We start from the raw sequence: 19,967 nt of genomic DNA, 5'->3' as shown, positions 1-19,967 counted from the left end.
CCGGGAATCCTCCGGCCGTGCCGCAGGGCTGCCGGTGCAGGCGGAGCTGCCTCCCGGGGCTGTCCCAGCACGGAGGTGTCTCCCGGTGCAGGGCTGAAGCTCCTGGGCAAAGGTCCTCAGGGCGGCCAGGATCGCGTTTAACCCAGCTGCGGACCGGCAGGCAAGGAGGGGACATGGAACACGTCTGTCTCAAGGGCTCTGCCCCCAGACCCTGCTCAGGGACCCCAAGAGCCCTGTGTGCTCGGGGTGGCCGTGCCCCAGCCCGCGGCCGCAGCTGCGAGCCGAGGGTGGGCTCGTTTGTTCGCTCCACTCGGCTGAGCATTCGCCCGGCGCTGAGAACAGCGGCGGAGAGGAATCCCACGGCAGCCGGCGGGGAATGCCTGCGGAGGGGAAAAGCAGGGCAAGCGATGGATCCCCTACAGCCCCGGGACCGGGGATCTATCCCCCGTGTCACAGCTGTCCCCTTGGCAAGGGGGCTGCGGGCAGCACAGCCCCACCAGTGAGCTTTAGGGAAGGGCAGATGCAGAGCGCATTTCGGGTACCCTGTGCTCAGCCAGGAAACAAAACCCAGCTCCGGCAGGGCTGGTTTGACAGCGATAGGGAAGAAAGGCAGCGGCAAAGGAAGCAGCTGAGCTGCCTTTGGGTCTAGCAGCGCCTGCGGGATGGCAGGGCACGGGCAGCACCGCCGCGCCCCAGCTGCCTCCTCCTGCCCTTTGCATCCTGCACTGAAGTTAAGGGAGCTCAGGCAGGAGGGGGGAAGGAGAAAAGAGCCAACGTCTGTTTGTGTTGAAGCCATCCAGCATTTTTTTTGCAGACATCAGCCAAGCGGCAGCAGCAATGCCATTGGTGGGAAGACGGAGTTATTTGGGGAATGCTGGACTCCGAACCATGAGAACAGCAGGGGAGGAGGTTGGCTTTAATTTAACAGGCCATGTTTACTCTTCCCCCCTCACCTTTGCTCTGTCTGAAATGTGCAGTGAAGGCCCCCCCGGCAGGGAGGAAGGCCCCTGGGTGCTCCCCCCTCCTCGGGGCTGCTCCCAGGGCCCCCAGCCCGGCTGCTCTGCACAGCCTGTGTGCAGCAGCCTCCCACGTCGCAGACCCAGGGCAGGGATTTCTCACGCAATAAACAATCAGACAGATGCAAAGCCTCAAAAAAATACTCAGCTTTAATCTGTAAACTTGCAAAGAGAGACCCAGGGGCAGAGCAGAGGTGAAGGAGGCACCGGGGCAGGTGAGACACGAGCAGTCAGGTGCAGGGCCAGGGAAGATGCTGATGGGGACAGAAGTGCTGGACAGTCCCTGACTCCTACACGCAGTGCCATACCCTCCACAGCTGCTCTCTGCATCAGTGCTTCAGCTACACAACCAAATATTCACCATCTGACTGCTCAGGGGAGTGGACAGTGCTCGAGGGAGCAACAGAGCTGGGCTGAGCACCAGGGGTGTCCCTGAGCCCCACCAGTGCCCAACACAGCAGTGTTTGCTGGATGAAAGCTCTCAGGCATCTCCAGAAAGTGGGTTCCAGCAGCAGGAAGGCAGAGTTGTATTACATGGACAGTGACAGGAGAGAAACCCAGCCTGGCCTGGGAGGCAGCAGGACTGAAGCATCACCCCGGGTGATGCCATCGTGGGCAGCTCCTGCATGAGGCTGGAGATGGTTCAGTTTGGAGGCATTGAAATGAAAAAGCCTTTACTTGTTAAAAAAAATAAATTCTCTAATTTCTGTGGCTGCAACATGGTGGAAGCAAAGTTTTTCCAAATTGCTGTGTGTACCAGAAGCGCTCCAAGCATTGCTCGGATGCTCCCAGGGGAATTTTACTTCTCACACCAGCTGTGTGGGCAGGGAGCAGGTTTGGCTGGACCCTTCCCCATCCCAGCCCTTCCCTCGAGCAGAGCCAGGATACAATGGGGGCATCATTGCATTTGTGGTGGCAGGAGGATAAAAGCCATTGGCAGCAAGTGCAGAAATGAGGAGCCACAGCCGAGCGTGGGCACGGGGGTGTGGGGCAGCCTGGGGGGACAGAGCTGAGGCTCCTTGGAGGGCAGCCAGAGCTTGGCAGCACCAGGGGCATGGGGGCTGGACCAGGCCCTTCCAGTTGGACAACAGCAGCACTGTGAGCAGGAATGGCTGCAGGGGGCTCATCCATGGCACAGCTCCTCCAGCTGCTCCAAGGGTCCCTCAGTGAGCTGTGTGTCCTGCACCCTGCTCAGGTGTGGAGGTGATGCATCACCGTGGCTTGCAGGCCAGGCTGGCAGTCAGCACACCACAGTGATTCCCACGATGGCACACGGGTCACTGCTCTGCACGGCAGCAGGATCTGAATCCTGGCACCAGGACAAGGGCCCTCCTCATCCACTCTGCTAGACTGTGCTGTGCCATCCACCTTGGCTTGTCAGAGCTTGAGGGCAGGATGGGGCCCCGCTCTGCTTCACACCCCAGGCTGCCAGCTCCTCTGGGCCACCCTCAGGAGAAGGCACAGCAGCTGGATTTCTTCTTCTGTGACTCGATGTAGTCGTGGATCTGGAAGTGGGGCTCGTCCAGCGGCTGCACCGCGCGCTGCTTCAGCTCCCTGGAGTGGGGAGGCTGTGTTACCCCCTCCCACAGCGTGCTGGTGGGTGGGAGGTGCTGGGGCTGCAGGGGACACCGTCCTCGTTCAGTGCCCCAGCCCCAGGTACTCACTTGGCAATGGCCAGGAAGGCCAGCTCCACGTTCATGCCTGTCTTGGCACTCGTCTCCATGAAAGGCACTCCGTACTCCTGCAGGAGCAGCACAGCCCCATCAGTGGCTAACCCCAGGATGCCCTCCTGGCCCTCTCAATCATCCCTGGACAAGGCTTGAGGGTCATCCCCTCCCTGCCTGGCCCCAGGTTTTGCAGGCAAGTGACTGCTGTGCTGGCCCTGCAAGAGCCAGGCAGGTCTGGGCACCCAGAGGGGGTGGCACAGCTGCATGGGAACCCTGAGTGATGTGAAATTGTCTGGGGGGGCTCAGGTTGGGTTAGACCGTAGCACAACTCACCCTGGCCAGTGATGCTCCATCCTCTGTCCTCACAGCTCTCTCACTGCTCACGTCAGCCTGCCAAAGGAAGGAAAATGTCACCACACACCAGAGCAGCTGGCACCCTGGGCCATCTGAAAAACCAGCACTGTGGGGTGTTCAGGGGGCTGACAGGAACGAGGGGCAGCATGGATCCAGAGGTATCCACTGCCCAGAGGATCTGGGATCTGTGGAGCACCTGGGACATGGTGGCATTGAGGATATCAGGGGGCACCTGGGACCTGGGGACACTGAGGACCTGGGGCAGTACCTGAGGGCATCCTGGACCCAGGGAGGCTCTGGTACCCTGCTGGGCATCAAGTACCCCAAGGGGAAATCCAGTTGGGCACTGGGCACCCAGCAGCATGTAGAGCCCCTGGAGAGAATCTGGGACCTTGTTGGGCCTCTAGGGTTTGGGGTTACCTGAGGTCCAGGGATGCGTGCAGGCCTGGGTGGGCATCCCAGAGTCAGCAGCATGCCATACCAAAGCATCCCACAGGAGGAGCATCCCGCACCTGGAGCCTCGGGCTCGTGCTGCCACCCGCTGGATACCGGGAATACTGCCCTCTGCGACCCCCCCAGACCCCGGGATCACCTCTGGGCTTGGCTGGCCCGGAAAGAAGCAGAGCCCGGCGGAGGCTGCAGGCACAGCCCCATCCCTGCACAGCCATGGCGATGGCAAGCACGGCACAGCAAGCCCCAGGCTGGACGGGGACCCTGCACACACCTTATTGCCCAGCAGCATGATGACCACGTCCTTCTGGGCGTACTCGTGGATCTCTGTCAGCCAGGCCTGTAGGGCAGCAGGACTGTGTCGGGGTCAGGGGTACTTCTGTTCCTCCCAATTCAGCCCCCCCACCCTCAGTACCCCTCTCCCTTCCCTCTCAGCCCTCCAGCCCCTCAGCACCCCCATCTCTCCCCCACAAGGACAGGGATAATGACTTTTCTCGGCACAGGGATTATTCCAGCATCACAGATGAGCAGCCCTGAAAACGCCCCGTCTCCTGGCTAGGGCCCAAGCCGTAGCTCACATCCTTCCCAAGCCACGTTTTCTCCCTCAGGCGTTCACCATGTCCTTAAACAAAACCCAGCCAGCCGTGCAGCACCCAGCCAGGTGCCCTGGGATGAGCTCCCAGCTGGCTGGGTCTGGCCAGAACAGCCAGTGCTTTTGGGTAAAGCAGGCTCCCAGCTGCTCCCAGCTCCCGGCCAGCCCAGCAGGGCACCCACACCCCCAGGCCCTGGGGAGGAAGCTCCCACCCACGGCGGGACTCACGCGGATGTTGTCAAAGGACATCTTGCTGGTGATGTCGTAGAGCAGGAGCAGGGCTGGAGGGGAAGAAGGGGAAGAGGGGCAGAGGCATTGCTACGCTGCAGGAATGTGCTCTGGGTGGTGTCCCCACCCCTGCTGGACCCCAGACCCACCTTGGGCATCGCGGTAGTAGGCGTGGGTGACGCTGCGGAAACGCTCCTGTCCTGCCGTGTCCCAGATCTGCTGAGAAACTGCCCTGGTGAGAGCAGGGAGAGCAAAACCTCCCCGAGCTGGGTCTGCTCCTGCGGCTCCCAGCCCTGCCGCACCACCACGCTCAGCCTGAGGTGGGTTTCCATCTGGAAATTTCTTCCCCCCTCCCAAAGCTCACCTGCAGCTTCACCTTCACACCATCCACGGCCACCACTTTGTTCTGCAGAAGACAAGGAGAGCAGGTTTATCAGCCCAGAGCGTGTCCTGGTGCACGTGCCAGCCAGCCCTGGCACTGAGCTGGCATTCCACAGCCCCTCAGCTGCGCTCCCCGGGCCAGTGGAGAGAAGCAAGGCTGCCTGTGGGGCTGGACATGGAAGCCTCACTGCTACAAACCGTGATCCTGATTGCTTGGCAGCTACAGGGACATCCCAGAGCAGCAGACCCTCGAGTCACAGTGAAGAGCAGAGTCAGTGCAGACAGCAAGATCCCAGCCTGCCTTGGATCCAGAGCCTCGTTCATCTCCTACAGCCAGAGTCCCTGTCCTTGGCTCCCAAGTCCCCTCATGAGTCAGTTAATGACCTTGGCTATCCAGAAATCCCAGGAACACCGACCTGCTCTGGCTCCTGCTGGGAAGCTCTGGGATTGCAGCAGCCCCTGGGAAGTCGGCAGAGTTGCATTTTTTAATTTTGCATTTATTAATAACATGTTGGTGTGCTTTTATGTTTGCTCACCACAAAGCCCTGATCCTTCTGACAGAACTCTTCAGCTCCATGTGCTCAGGAACCACTGCTGCACTAAAAATTCAGCCTGTTTGCACTAATTTAAGGGCTTTGGGTGCTACAAACTGCCTTGGCACTGGGTGATGCTGGTTTTTCCCTGCTCAGGTTTTCTCGCTGGTGGAGCCTTGCTTGGTTCTTAAAGGAGGCACAAAACACTGAGCTGGAGGGGTTGCATGTAGCACACAGCTGTATCCAGCACAGCAGGAGGAATTCTCCTGGGTCAGGATGGTTTGCAGCAAGGCTGGGCTGGGACTCAGAGAGGAAAGAGGCATTTCCAGCTGAGCTGGGAAGGCAGCTATTGAGGCTAAAGCAATCGCTGTTCTCATCTCAGAAGCACAGGGGCTCCTCTCCAGAGGCCAGAAAAAAGAAAATCAAAAACTACTGAAAAGCTATTTTAAGACTCTTAAAGAATCATACTTGGAGTGTAGAAAGAGAAGACCCCTATAAATAATTTGCTTGCCCGGAATTGTTTGAAATGGAAATTCAGCCCATGTGGCGATGACAGCATTTGAGCAAATGGGCTGGATAAAACAAAAACATGCCCTAGGAGACTCTGGAGATTACCTGGAGCAGTGAGCCATGAGCTGCTGGAGGGGCAGAGCAGTCACCTACAGGCTGGCAAGACCTCTGGGGACACCAGCAGTGGGACACAGAAGATTTTAATTCTTTCATGACTTTATCATAAGGGGCCTCATGGCCCCTTCAAACCAAGCCCACGGCCATCTGTCTCCCCAGCCCCTGATCACCAAGCCCCCAGTCACACCAAAAGCTACAGACAGGGCAGCAGAAGTGGCAGAGAAGTGGCAGAGAAGTGGCAGAGAAGTGGCAGAGAAGTGGCAGAGAAGTGGCAGCTGCAGCTGCGGGGGCAGAGGAAGCACTGACCGCACTCAACACGTGTCGGTGGCTGTGGGCAGAGCCCTGCCCGGGGACACCCCCGTGGCTTCCTTCCTGCCCTGCAAACAGCTGTGCCTCCCTGGACACCCCCAGAGAGAGAGACCCTGCAGCTGGAATCTGATGAGCAGACAGCAGTGTAGGAGTGTGGGGGTCTAAACAGAATCTGGTAACCCTGATAACGTCTCAGCAGCCCATTTCAGCCCTTTCAAGGCATGAAATTACAGCAACCACTGTTTGTCCCCCGCCCAGCTGTTGGGTTTGGCCTGCATGGTGGAGTGTACTGGCTGCCCAGCACTCACCCCCAGACCATGAACACAGCTGGGATGGGCTAAACCTGGACTGTTTGCTGATTTAAAGGTAAGAGGCGACAGCACCAGTGGGCTCCTCTGCCTGTTACTGGGGTGGAAAGGTTCCAGCAAGCACCTGCAGCTGGCTGGGAGACAACTGGGGGTAGAGAGGCTGGAAACCCCAACCCCCTGCCCAGCACCCTGTCCTGGCCAAGGTGCAGGTCAGGGGGGCGAGGGGCTGGCAGCTGTGGTGGTCTCACCCGGAAATCTATGCCCACGGTGGCTATGAACGTCCCGGAGAGAAAGGCCCCGTCTTTGAACTGCAGCAGGAAGCAGGTTTTGCCCACGCCCGAGTCTCCAAGCAACATCACCTGCAAGATGGGCCCAGGCAGAGATGTCAGCAGGACACGGAGGGAGCAGCACCCCTGGCTGCTGCTGAGCCCTCCCCAGCTCCTTCTCTCCCTTCGTTTCTCTCCCCAGGGCTGGTCCTGATGGGTCTGGAAAGCTCTGTGGGAGCTGGGTGTGGGATGGACCCGGGTGTGGGATGGGACCCGGGTGTGGGATGGGACCCGGGTGTGGGATGGGACCCCTGAGGGTGCAGCCAAGCAGCAACCCAGGGCATGAAAGAGGGGGAGAGCTGCTGTGAAAGCAAGCACTGCAGCAAGAAGGGACATCTCCCAGGCAGCCCTGGCCATTTCCCAGCCCAGCAGGCTCCTGGAGAACCAGCCACAGCTCCCCAGTGTGTGGAGGCACCCACGCTTTGCCCGGGTGTGCCCAGCCCAGGGCTGATGCATGGCTTGGGCAAACCCTGCGTGTCCGGGACTCTCTCCCTGCCGCTGCCTGCTGCAGACACCAAAGCAAACACGCTGCCTTTCCCCTCCTGCTAAGCAAACAGGATCAGCCCAGGCTCTCCAGCACTGCTGGACTCAGGCAGGGAGCAGCCAAGACCAGCGCTGGGCTCCATCAGCACAGCCCTTCCTGATGCTGTGCTCTTTCTGCCTGCCTGCAGCGAGCTGTTCCTGCCCAGCAATCATTAACCTGGCTGAATCATTCTTCACCCTTATGAAAAATAACCCTTATGTGCAGGACTTCAGCAGGAAGGTCCATCCCTGACAGGATGCTGGAGCTTGCAAAGTAAATCTCTGCAGCCCTGCTGCCTCTGGGGCAGGCAAACAGGCCATGGCCACCTTCCACAGGGGTGGCACAGCAAATGCCAAAGCTGGTGGCTGGAAATGCTCTGCCTCCTGCTACCACTTTGCTGGTGAAATCCTTCCCCAGAACACTGCTCAGTTCTGCCTCCACCTCACTCTAGACCAAGCTGAAAACTGGTTTTCTCCCTCCAACATGGAAATTGCCCTCCACAAAGAGGAGTCAGAGAGGGGAGGACAAAGGCAAAAGACTAAAAGCAGTTTGGAGAAGGTGGCAGCGTGCAGGACCACTTTGGAACTGCTCTGTGAGGCAGCAGGGGGTGTCAGGGCTGACACCATGCCTGGGCTCAGCCTGGGGCTGTATAGTAAATTTTGGGGGTAAAAGATTCATCAGTCCCGTGCCTCCCCTGAGCTGCTCGGGTGAGGAAGGTGCAACCCTTGCCTGGGATGGGGAAGAGGGGGGTGCTCAGGAAGGAGGGCTCCCCCCTGGCAGGGCTGCAGAGACATTCACAGGCAGCATGCTGCAGTGTGGGTGAAGCATGGGCTGGATCCAGGGCTGAAATGCTGTTCTCCCCTTGGAGCCCTGGGGGTGCTACCATGGCCTGGACGGGGCCCTGTGCCACTGTTGTGGGGCTGGCAGGAGCCCCTTACCCTGGAAAAGGTCAGGCAGGCTTTCAGGGGCAGGGTTCAGCCACGCTCCTCTTCCCCCGGGAGCCCCCAAATTCCTGCTCCTGCAGCCGGTCCCTCCTATTGCCACTGCCGGGCAGCCTGGGGGCAGGGAACCCCCAAATCCACCTGCGGGGAGGGAAAACCCCAATCCCGGCACCTGCTGCACCGGGGGACTCGGGGGCACAGGAGGGCTGGGGGGGATCAGCCGGGGCTGCCAGCTCCTCCGCCTTCCTCTTCCTCCCTCGCCTTCCTCCCCCTCCCTCGCCTTCCTCCCCGTTCCGCCGCCGCTTCCTGGGCGCGATCGCGGCAGCGGAGGAAGGGGGAGCCCTCGGGACCCTTCCCAAACCCTAAACCCCTGCTGGTCTCCCCCGAGCCGGGGGGCGAGCCCAAACCTCCCCCCGTGGCAGAGCTCGGAGGGTCCGTCCCGCTCACCGCGCCCGCCTCGCACCTTGCCGGACAGCTCGTACTCCCGGGGCAGCGGCGGGGGCTCCCCGCCGCTCCTCGGGGGCTCCCCGTCACTTTTCGGGGTCTCGCTGCCCTCCGGGGTCCCGCTGCCCCCCGCCCCATCGGGGCCGCCCATGCTGCGTCCGAGCGGAGCCGCCCAGCCTGCGGGAGCTGCGGCCCCACCCGCCTTCCTCCTCCTCTTCCTCCTCCTCCTCCTCCTCCTCCCCGATGCCTCCCCCGGGGCCGTGCCCCGGTGGCCTCCCTGCCCAGCCCGGGCACGGGGTGAGGAGGAAGAGGATGAAGGGTGGGATCCCGCCCCAGGGCACCCGTGCCGTGCTGGGCTTTGCTGCCGGCTTGGCTGCGCCGGACCGAGCAGAGCCCCGGCGCATCCCTCCGGACACTTGGGGAGAGGGGAGAGGAGGAGGCGCAAATGACATTTGACTGCAAATGACCAGTCACCCCTCACAGGGTGTGGGAGTGGAGACCCCGGTGCTGCCTAATCCCACCCTGCCACGCCGGGACAGCGGGGAAGGCAGCTCCCCCTCCCTCCCCAGGCTGGGGGTTTGCCCCCTCTGCTGCAGCCCCAGCCGAGCTGTGCCCAGCCGCTCCCCGGAGCCTGCTCTCCCCGGGATGGCTGCCCGGGCCCCCGCAGCCCCCTCATCCTGCACCGGCCCCCGGGGCCCAGCCCATACTGCACTGCATTTAGGAAAAGCCCAAGCTTGGGAATGTGGGAGAAATCCCTGGAGAGGGGTGTTGTGTTACCCAAAACCCCACCCCGTACAAACCCCACACAAGTCCATGCACTACAGCTGGCCAAGGTCTTCAGCCTTACAGGCATCACTTCATGTATGGGAGCCTTGAGCCCTTCCTGATCTATTTTCTATAATATCTCATCTCATCTCATCTCTCCCACATCAGGGCTAGTCTCAGGGCAGCCCCCATCCCTGCTCACTGGGATTCAGGGGGGCAGGAATCCTGTGCTGTGCCCCCTTGCTGCTCTCCAGGTGAAAGCCATGTGTGTGAGATCCAGTGGCAGAGATGCCCTCTGGAATGGCATCCACCTCTGCACCCTCTGGGGCTGCTGCCTCCTGCCCAGCCGAGCCCTGCTCTGCCCCCCGGGAAAGAGAACCTGTATTTCCAGTCCTGTAACTGCACTCAGGCCCAGCTGGGGGATTTATAGTTCATATGTGCTCTTTGGCCAGGAAAGTGCCCAGAGCTGGAGGCTGGACGCTTGGAGCTCATGGAAGTGGCTGAGATGGGGAGGGGGCTGGAAGGATATGGAAAACCGTGCTGGACAGGAAAATCACCTGGCTGAGCATCACTTCCACACACGGGCATTTGCTGCCAGAGAAACGAGGCAGCCAGGAGCTGGTGGAGATCAGTGGTGTGGCTGAGCCTCCTCTGCCTGCCCATGGCCCAGGCCCCTCAGCAGGGGCACCCTTGGCTGCTGCTCCCTGGGCTGCCTGGCCCCAGACCATCCCCACTGGTGCCACATTGTCCTGCTTCCTTGGCCTGCACTAAAAAGAAAATTCCTGTGGGCAATCACATCCCCATAGGCACCAGCCCCTTGCTGAGTTCCAGCTTTGTCACAACGCTGAAGGGATGACAGTCTCTCTGCAGTAAGGTCCCAAGCACTGTCCCTGTCCTGAGCTCCCCCAGGAGAGGGGACACACACATCAGAGCCACTTGAGACCCCGCGGCAGCTCTGCAAATAGCTCTGGATGGCAGCCCAGTGCTTTTCCCAGCACCGTCACCATCTGCCTGACTTTCACCAGGGCCCCAGGCTGGACACAGGCAGGACACAGGCTGGCACCTCCCTGGCAGAGCAGGGCAGCTCCACAGGCAGCTTTCTGTGTGTGAAGCACAAGGCTGCACTCAGACACAGCCCCACCAAGGGATTTGGGATAGGGAGCTTTGCCCATCCTTCACCCCTCCCAAAGCATGCCAAGAAGCACACAGCCAAACCAAACTCCTCATCCAGCAGCACCAAAGCAAGGTATCCAGTTCTTTGTGCTTACCACAGATTCATAGATTCTGATTCCCCAAATAAAGCTGCTCCCCAAGGGTGAGAGCACAGCCCGGGGACCGGGCTCTTACCGTAAACCCGATGCCCACGGTGGCAGAGAAGGAGCCAGGAATGAACTTGCCCTGGTCAAACTGGACCAGCAGTGATGTCTTCCCCACGCCACTGTCCCCAACCAGGATTGTCTGTAAGAACCAGACAAAGAGGCATCAGTGCAGTGCAGGTGATGGGGGAGCTGGGGGCCAGACATTTGGGTAGGTGGGCTGGGGGAATGTGGCAGCAAATGCAGCAGGATCAAGAAGGACCCACCCAGCCCCTGGATCTGTCACATTTGGTTCTGCCACTTGCCCAGAGAGGAATTTCCACCCCTTTGTCCATCTCTGTAATTAAGGAAATGGTCTCTGGGATGAGCTTCAGGCCTGAAACCCACTGCACCCTGTCCAAGAGAGGAGAGATGGGAGGGAAAGTGAAGCACAGCCTGTCATGGAGAGTGAGCAGGAGAGAAGCTCCTACCCCAGCTCAGGAAGCTGCTGGGCAGAAGCAGAATTGGCTCACACAGCACTTTGGGAGGACTGTGGACTCACTGGCTTGAGTCCAAAACTGTTTAGTAAAGAGAGCATCTCCAGCAGCTGCTGCACACAGCTGCTGCCACAGCCACACAGCCTCGCCGGGTCACTGGGCTGGCTTGTGCTGCCCCAGTGGACCCACAGCCCTCCCTCCTGGCTCTGTGATGGGCTGGAAGCCATGGGGTCCCTCTGCCTCTCCACCTCCGTGGGAAAGCCCAGAGTGCTCCCATCCCTGCGCAGAAGGGACAAGGGAGCTGTGCTGGTGTCAGAGCTGTCACCTCTGAAGCAGCTGCCACAGTGCCAGCCCTGGTACCTGTGCCACACCCCTGGGAGCTCATCTTGCCTTCTGTCCCCCAAAATCCCTGACCTAAGGGAGACCTGCAGTGCAAACAGAACCCCTCCCTTCCCTCTGCTGCTGTCTGGGCTTTGTTCACAGACATTCCCATCCTTTCAGGAAACTGAGGCACTTTCAACCATTTTGCAGGACACTAATTAAAATAAACACTCTGCTGCCAGCCTTCTGGCCTAGAAGTGGCTTGGGCTTTGTCTTTCAGGACAGGGGTGTTCCTGAAGCTGCAGTTCTGGCAAACATGGAGTGTCCCCTCTGTTACTGGTCCCTGTCACCCCTGAGGCTCAGGGATGAGGCAGAGAGGTGCTGGCACTAAACCTCCCCACTCTGTGCATCCAGCTCTGCCACACGTGGCTGCATCTGTTTTACCCCTGCTCGGTTTGTGTTTGTGCAGCTCCCCCAGCCTTGCTCCATCCTGCAACACCTCAGTCTTTGTCTCCAGCCTGAAGGAGCTTCAGCAGCTCCCCAAAACGCAGGGGAGCCTCTGTGCACATCTGGTCCTGTCCCTCTCCTGTCCCAAAGTGCCCTGGGGAATAAATAATCCTGGCACTACTTCCCCTTGTGAAACACAGCATGACTGTGAAGGAATGTTTAACCAAACGCCTGAGCAGCCCCGGCAGATCAAGGCTTGATTCCACACACTGGGAGGCCATGTGGGCTTCACAGCACCTGGCACCGTGGTTCCTGCACCCCACAGATCCCAAAGAAGTGGGCTGAAACCAAAACCAAGGAGCTTGAGGACCACAAACAACGCAGGGATGTGGACTGGCAGGAATTCAGCATCCTGCCCTGCATAAAGCACACCCCACAACCTGCCTGGAGCTGCCACACTTCAGTGAGGGCTTGCCTCGGTGAACCAGCACTTTCCCTGAGAGAACACATCCCAAAAACACTACAGCTGTCCTGGGAAAGCCTGACCTGCTGAGCAGAGCTGCTGGCAGGAGGGAGCCCTGCAGCTGTGCCAGATGCAGGCTGCTGTGCCCAGATCTGCAGCCAGAGCTTCTCCTCCTCCCTGCCTGGGCTGTTTGCAGCTCACCTGCAGCTGTGTGAGCTGGGAGCTTGCACAGGATCTGGAGGCAGAAATCTCTGGGCCAGAGGAGCTGGTTCACCCCTTTCCTGGGGGAATTTCCCTGCCCAAACCCCCCTTTAGCTCTTCCCTAGGGCCCAGACCTCTTCCCTGTGCAGAGACAAGGACATGCCCAGGAGCAGCTGGATGGGAAAGCACTCCAAGAATTCATTGCCATGGGGCTCCTGCACCTCAGTGCTGTATAATTTGGTGTCACATAGCATTTCCAGGTAAAATACTGGTGCTGGGATGTGCAACAAGGCTGGGTGCACCCTGCAGTGCTGTGTTTGGGAGCAGTTAATGCAGAGAGCAGCATTAATTATGGAGGGAGAGGAGCTGGTTGGAGTGAGCACCAGAAAGCCTCCAGAGCCCAGGGTTTACAGAGAACATGTATAAAAGGCAGATTCCCCTATTAATAATTTAAATGGGATTCATAATAGAGACAACTCATGAATTGCTTCATGACTTAATAATAACAGTAGAATTTGGCCTGGATCAGCCAAGAGACATTCCTAATGGCTTTAGGAAAAGCTCATGGGCTCTGTGGAGGGACAGCACAGTAGAAATCACTGTGGCCTTCCTGGTCACCAAATAAAAAATAAAAAATAAAAAACAAGAACAAAAAGCTCACTGTAGAGAAGATGTAGCTTGTTAGCCCTTGAAATCCCAGGCTGGACATGACTGAGTCATGATGGTAAAAAGTCTCCCAGAGAAAAAGTTCCATAGCTGTTCTGACCCTTTCCCCATCTTCAGCCACAGACAGACCTCCTCCACACCTTCTCATCCCCTCAAGATTTCCCAGTTTTTTGGGTTGGTTTGGTGGGGGTTTTTTTGTGTGTTTTTGTTTTTGTTTTTGTTTTTGTTTGGTTGGGGGTTTTTTAAATTTTTTGGTGTTTTGGGTTTTTTTTTGTTTGGTTTGGTTTGGTTTTGGGCAGTTTTTTGGGGTTTTTTTGTTGGGGTTTTTTTGCATTTTCTAGGTGGGTGGGTTTGTTTGCTTTTTTTTTTTTCATGGGAAACAAGTAAAACGTCACAAGATTCCTTTTGCTGCTGATCCTCTCTGCCCAGTGGTGTGGGGATAGAACAGGGTTTTGCCAGAGGTAACCTGACTTCTCCACCACCCCAGAGTCCCAGAGAAAAACAGGTACACCCTGTAACACCCTCCTGAAAGGACTTGTCTGCCTGCTCTGCCTTAGGGGAAGAGCAAACATCCCTCCCTACACCTTGAGTTAGTTTTGGGGCTAATTCTAATGCAGATGGATTTCTTCCAGTCAAAATCATTGCTGGCTTGGCACGGGCTGCAGGGACAAGGCAAAATAATTCCAACTTCCCATACTTGCAAGGAAAAGAGATATTTTGGTCTAACCTGCCAGGGGAAGAGAGGTTTTGCACGGCTGTCGAGGCAGCACTGGGAGCAGTGAGTGCAATTCCAGTGCCAGCCAGATGGGAGGAGATCTGGGACAGTGCATGCGGGCTGAGGTTCTCCTCCCAGCTCATTTTCCAGATTTAACATGCAGAACCTGGACCTGAGCTAAATACAGCTAATGGAAGCCTGGCAGGGTGAAACCCCAGTCAGGGGATGCAGGGAAGGGAGAATGCCCTCCACAGGCTCTGGTGTTGCTCTCAGGGAGCTGATGAAGCCCCAAACCCACAGGTTTGTGCCCAGGTGAGCAGGATTTATCACAACAATTTGTGGCAAATGTGTATTTTCCCCCCAGCACAGCTGCCTGCAGAGCTCAGCTGGGACAAGGCACTGGGAGAGGTCTGAGAGTGAAGACACATCTGCTTTCAGCCCCTTGCCACGCCACTCTCGTGGCCTCCCAAGCTGAGACTCTCAGTCCCTGGGGCTTATTTTTCACCTGCTCTTTATATAAAATTGTGCTGCCTCTCCCCTGCTCCGGGTAGGACTCCAGGGATAGAGTTGGTTGATGCTAGAAGCTGCTGTGTGCCACAGGGACTACTCAGGGCTGTCCCCACCTGCCCAGCCACAATTTCACCATGGCCAGGACACTTATCCAGCTTGAGAGAGAGCCTGGAGCCCTCTGCCAGCCTGGCTGGGCCCTTGCCTTGGCAGAGGCTGCATCTCAGCCCTGCAGACATGAGCTCTGGGGCTGTGCATCCAACAAAAGCTGGCTCAGGTCATGCAGGAGATCCCCGTTTGCACCCCCTGTTAACAGCTTGGCTCAACCACAGACAGGGAACACATCCCTCTGCCTTTGGGTCTTGCTGCACCAAATGGATCCAGCAATCACAGAGGAGGAAGAATGATTTGGCAGTGGGTCAAACCAGCTGAGAGCAGAATTCATCATTTTGTACCAAACAAAACTTTTCTGGAACGGCCCAGAATAAACCTCTGCTGTTCCTGCTTTGGTTAGCTCCTGGCCCATTTCCTCCCTGGGTTTAGCCACCAATCCTTGTCTCCAGGCTGCAAAGCTCTCTTGAGGTTTTTCAACACATGTGAAATGTGATTGCTTGCTCAGACACAAGATCTAGTGAGGTATTTGCTGCCTCACTTCCCTAGAGGGAGAGCAGCCTTGTTTCTGCAAGACAAGCAGCCCAGCCAGGAGAAGCAGAAAAATACCAAGGGAAGCAGCAGGGAACATGGGACTGGAATGGTTTTTTTGCCTGGGCAGAGCCTCATTTCCACCAATGTCATTCCTGAACTGCTGCAGCTGCTTCCTGGAGAACAGACAGTTAAGGCTTTGCAAAGAACCAGAGTTTCTCAAGTCATCCCTGGGGGCATGTTCTATGTATTCCATGTACCACAGAAATGAGAGCTGCTAGTAATTGATATTTTTCTACTAATCAAGGGCTGGGCACCTTGCCCTGAGTACAGCAGGATACAGAACAGACTGGGATTTGTGAAGAGAGACCCACAGAACCCCAGCCCTTCTCCTGCCATGTCCCACCCTGCTTTTCCCGAGGGTGCCAGTTCCTGCACAGTCACCGGGGACTGCAGGGAAGCAGTGTGAGGACAGCGGGGAGGAGGGATGGGTGGATCTGCGATAAACCAGCACCTCCTCCATCGCTCCAGAAGTTGCAGGGCAGCGCCTGACTGCAGAGAGCAAAATCCCTGCTGCTGCTGCTGCTGTCCCCGCAGCAAAGCTTGGGGACAGCAGCAGCAGGGACACCCCGACCCTGACCACCCTGCGTGCACCTGCAGTTACAAAACAGTCCCGGGAGCACTGCAAATGAGGATTTCAAAGCAATGAGGGCAGGAAGGGACGCCGCTGGGGCACGGCTGTTTCATGGCAGGGACGTCCCGGCTCATTGATCCGCTTCTGGCAAACGGAGCCCCGGGGCTCCGCTGCCCCCGGAGCCCGCACGGGACAGCGGCGGCGGCTGTGCCGGGGCTGGCCCCGCTCCAGCAGCCCTGCCTTCCCGAGCACGCCGAGCCCCGCCACCCCTGCCTGCCAGCAGCCGGGATGCGGCTGGAACCGGGGCCAAGCCCTGCGGGCTGCCATCCCCGCAGGGGACAGAGACGCACCGGGACGAGGGTGAGAGACGGACCGCGCCGGGAGACGGGGAGCGAGCGAGGCACTGGGACGGAATTTGTCGGGAAGTTCGAGCAGCAGCCCTGCCCCTTCTCCCGCGTCTTCAGCCCCCTCCTGGGTGCCCCCATCCCCGTCCCCATCCCCATCCCCATCCCCATCCCCATCCCCATCCCCATCCCAGCCTCATCCCAGCCCCATCCCAGCCCCATTCTCATCCCCATCCTCATCCCCATCCCAGCCTCATCGCAGCCCCATCGCAGCCTCATCCCCATCCTCATCCCCATCCCATCTCTATCCCCATCCCCATCCCCATCCCCAGCCCCAGCCCCATCCCAGCCCCATCCCAGCCCCATCCTCATCCTCATCTCCATCCCATCCCCGTCCCCATCCCCGTCCCCACCTTGTGCAGCAGTGCCTCGTTGTATCCGTCCCCCCCCGGGCCGGCGGCGCGGGCCCCCATGGCCGGGGGGGTTCGGGGTGCCCGGGCCGGGCCGGGCCGCCCCTGGAGCACCGCGGACAGCGCCCGTGCCGCTCAGCACCGCGGGCAGCGCCCGGCCCGCTCCGGCACGGCCCGGCCCGGTTCGGCACGGCACGGCCCGGCCCGGCTGGGCCCCGCAGCAGAGCGGTGCTCGGGGCTCCCCGCCCGGAGGAGGCGGCGGGCAGGGCAGGGCCGGGGCCGGGGCCGGTCCCGCCCCGGGGCGGGGAGCGCTGGGAGCGGCCCCCGCCCCGGCACAGCCCGCACGGCCCCGCACGGCCCCGCACGGCTCCGCACGGCTCCCTCCCCGCCCATGGAGCCCCCGCTCCGCATTGCCGGGGGTCCCGCCCCGGGAGCCGCTGGGCATCCCGCGGGGCACGGCCAGAGCGGATTTGGTACCGGCAGTGCCCAGCTCAGAGCACGGAGCCAGGCCCGCCCCAGCCCGGGTTCACAGCAGGCTCGCCGGCACTGCAGGAGCCCCAGCCCGCACCCCCGGCTCTGGCTGGTGCCCTGCGGACACCAACCCGCAGAGCCCACGGGCAGCGCTGGGGCACACAGCTTCATCCCTGAGCTGCCCGGGCACCCCAGGGAGGGACAGCAGTCCTGCCAGCCAGGCCGTTTTAGTTTCTTTACCAAACTAGTCCTGAGCCTGGTTCATCCCGACAGGTCCGCTTTGGGATTTCACTGTATTTACAGAGCCCTGCTTAGAGTAAAAAAAAATGTTATTAGGAACAGGATGAAGCTGTGCCTAAACCTGAAGGTGACAATCAATATCTTGTTGAGATCCTTTTCTTTACAACTCCCTTTAGAGCAATCTGATGCTGTTGATTGCACTGGGAATAAATTAATCTTTACTCAGAAGTTTATTTAAGAGAGACTCAATTCAGTCTCCAATTCCCTCCTTCAGGAGCAGCAGATGGCCTGGAGCCAGAGGAACAGACCATGCTTCCAAGAGCCATCTGCACCCATCCGATTGCTGTTTGACTGCCTGGGCCTGACATTCCTAATTAGATTTACCCATTATTTCTTCTGACTGCAGAGATGGTTCTGCTGGGTCAGATGACTGGACTCAGAAGCAATAGCCAGAAAAAAAATTTAAAACTCGATAAGGACAGTGGAGTTCAGGCTTGCCTGAGGCCAAAAAGCCCAACCCAACCCAGACCATCCTGCAGCCAGACCATGGCCTCATGCACTGGAACACAATCAGCAACACAAAAGCAAATGATATCACAAGCCCTGGTGACTGGATCAGAAAATAAACAAGTGGCTCAACATAGTGCACACACCCCAAAGCAGGCAGGGACATGAAGAGAGCAGCAAACCTCAGGGGGGCTTCAACAAAGTCAGGGCAACTCTTAAACACACCAAGAACTTGTCAGAACTCCCAAACTCCCATTGATGTCTGCATAATCCTTCCCACAGGTATCCCAGTGCTGCCCACTGAGGATGGAGATTTCATGGCACATCCTGAGTGCATGCTCAGCCTTCTCCTGCCCCAGAGCAGGGCACTGCCTGACCCAAGCTGCCTGCTGGGCCCCACGGACCCCAGGGACCCAGACCTGCTGCAGGGGCTGCCCAGCTCTGCCCTGAGCACCCAAACCGGGCAGGAACTCAGACACACCTCTGCTGGAAGGTGGCGGGGAAGAGAAGGGCGAGCCCCCAGCACCTCACTGGGTCTGAGGCTCCAGGTCTGCCTGTCCCTGGAGGGGAATTTCTGGCAGGTCCCTGCTGCAGGAGAAGCTCTGCGGCTCAGAGAGCATCTCTGAGCTTTTAGCTTGAGCAACATTTTTTAACTACCCTGAATGACAAAGGAGAGCAGGGAGGGATTGAGGAGCCTCACCTCCATTCCCCCTGCAGGCACTGGCCCTGCAGGCTCAGCCTCACTCCGAAGGAAGACAATTCTGTCTGTCATGATATCTCCAAATATAATGCAGCCTAATGAGACAATTGCTGGCAAAACCCAGGCACCAGCACGCCCTGGCCCTGCTCCGAGGGCTTTATCCCACTTGATCATGCTGGGGGAGCAGATCCCTCCTAGATAAGTGATAACAGCAGCTTTATCAGAGCCCAGCAGCCCAACACCTGCATCACTGCCTCCCTTCACACACCGGGGAGGGCATTTCCCCAGCACCCACAGCAAACCATTTGCTCCACCAGCCTCCCCCAGACCCGGCAGAGGTTTCTGGCAGCCAGGGAGCAGTTTACAGCCCCGAGCAAGTGCTGACCGGCTGAAATCAATGCAGGGCAATGAAATCATAGGAAATGACCTGTAAATTGCAGTGATTCCAAATCAACCTGCAATTTAGATCCATTGTTTGGTGTATTTGTTCACTGTATCTCTGATGGCTTAATTACTTGTGTGTTTGCCCTGAGAAGTGCAGCTCTAACAATGGAAGACTTAAATCCAGCTCAGGAGTTTCTGTTTCACTCTCTTCCTGGCCTGCTCCTGCTTGTCCTCTGCTGCCCAACCCTATTAACTGCTGTAGCATCTCCCTGGATTGCCTGTACAATAAATCTGGGGAAAACTGGAGCCTTGCTGAAGTCATTCCTTCCCTATGAGCTACGAAAAAAATCAGAATTTCATCCTCTGAATCCACTGAGTATGGATTCTTAATGTCTTTGCATTAAATAACCCCTGCCTTGGTTCTTTCTGGCTAAGTCCAGCCTGAGGTGGAGCCCAGAGCAAATCCTCCACCACCACAAATTCGGTGAGTCCGTTTTGCCACTTTTCCTGGCTTTGCTGAATTGGGAGATCTGGGAATGACCCAGACTTGTCTCGGGTATCTGAGATGGCAGCGGAAAGAGAGATCAGACAGTGCCTGCTCAATCAGCCAGCACTAAAGGAGCTACAACATCCAGCCTTATCTCCTAAGGACAAGTTCACCAAGCTTGCTAAATCTACCCGTGAAGAACAGACTGAAATGACCTGATTATTTTGCAAAGGCCCTAGATTAAATAACAGAATCGGGGATTGGAAATACCACTGAAGTCCAGGGAGGACAGGACTCTGGAAGGGCTCAGCTGTGGTGGTGGGTGATACAGTGGGATGAGAACCGGGGAAGATCTGGGCCCTGAACCAAGGAGATGCACACTCTGATTGGTTCAATTACTGCCTGTCACAAAGGCTTTGAGGCTTTTTCTTAGGACCAACACTGGAGAGTAAACCTGTGCAGCCACCGAGCCATGCAAGGGTGCTCGCTCCAGCCCCCGTGCAGCACGGACCAAAAGGCAAATTGGTGTGCTCCTGTCAGGGTGCATTAGAGGGATTCCTGAGAAGCATTCC

The 19,967-nt window shown here is 58.2% G+C and overlaps 1 protein-coding gene across 3 annotated transcripts; it reads right to left on the bottom strand.

The window, feature by feature from the left end:
- Positions 1-1,160: 1,160 nt before the first annotated feature.
- RAB37 (RAB37, member RAS oncogene family) lies at positions 1,161-16,962 on the bottom strand. Of its 3 annotated transcripts, XM_064395661.1 has the most exons (10): positions 16,610-16,962; positions 10,812-10,922; positions 6,714-6,824; positions 4,672-4,713; positions 4,457-4,523; positions 4,308-4,360; positions 3,762-3,827; positions 3,017-3,073; positions 2,681-2,757; positions 1,161-2,570 (listed from the first exon to the last, which is right to left on the bottom strand). In XM_064395661.1, the coding sequence occupies exons 1-10, from the start codon at positions 16,667-16,669 to the stop codon at positions 2,465-2,467; spliced, it is 750 nt and encodes a 249-aa protein (XP_064251731.1). In that variant the 5' UTR covers positions 16,670-16,962; the 3' UTR covers positions 1,161-2,464. The 3 variants fall into 3 exon arrangements, with proteins under 3 accessions (XP_064251731.1, XP_064251733.1, XP_064251732.1); XM_064395663.1 differs by lacking the exon at positions 6,714-6,824 and having other exon boundaries at positions 16,610-16,947; XM_064395662.1 differs by lacking the exons at positions 10,812-10,922; positions 16,610-16,962 and adding an exon at positions 8,719-9,166.
- Between the last annotated feature and the right edge of the window lie 3,005 nt (positions 16,963-19,967).

This window comes from Passer domesticus, chromosome 20 (genome assembly GCF_036417665.1).
Source record: "Passer domesticus isolate bPasDom1 chromosome 20, bPasDom1.hap1, whole genome shotgun sequence".
Taxonomy (NCBI): Eukaryota; Metazoa; Chordata; class Aves; order Passeriformes; family Passeridae; genus Passer; species Passer domesticus.
This window is presented reverse-complemented; position numbering and strand designations above follow the sequence as displayed.

Excerpts from the sequence above, each read along its gene's own strand:
- RAB37 (XM_064395661.1), bottom strand. The coding sequence starts at position 16,669 with ATGGGGGCCCGCGCCGCCGGCCCGGGGGGGGACGGATACAACGAGGCA. Across the intron at positions 3,828-4,307 it reads TGTCCTTTGACAACATCCGC|GCCTGGCTGACAGAGATCCA; the intron begins GTGAGTCCCGCC and ends GCTGCCCTACAG. Across the intron at positions 2,758-3,016 it reads ATGGAGCATCACTGGCCAGG|GAGTACGGAGTGCCTTTCAT; the intron begins GTGAGTTGTGCT and ends CTGCTCCTGCAG.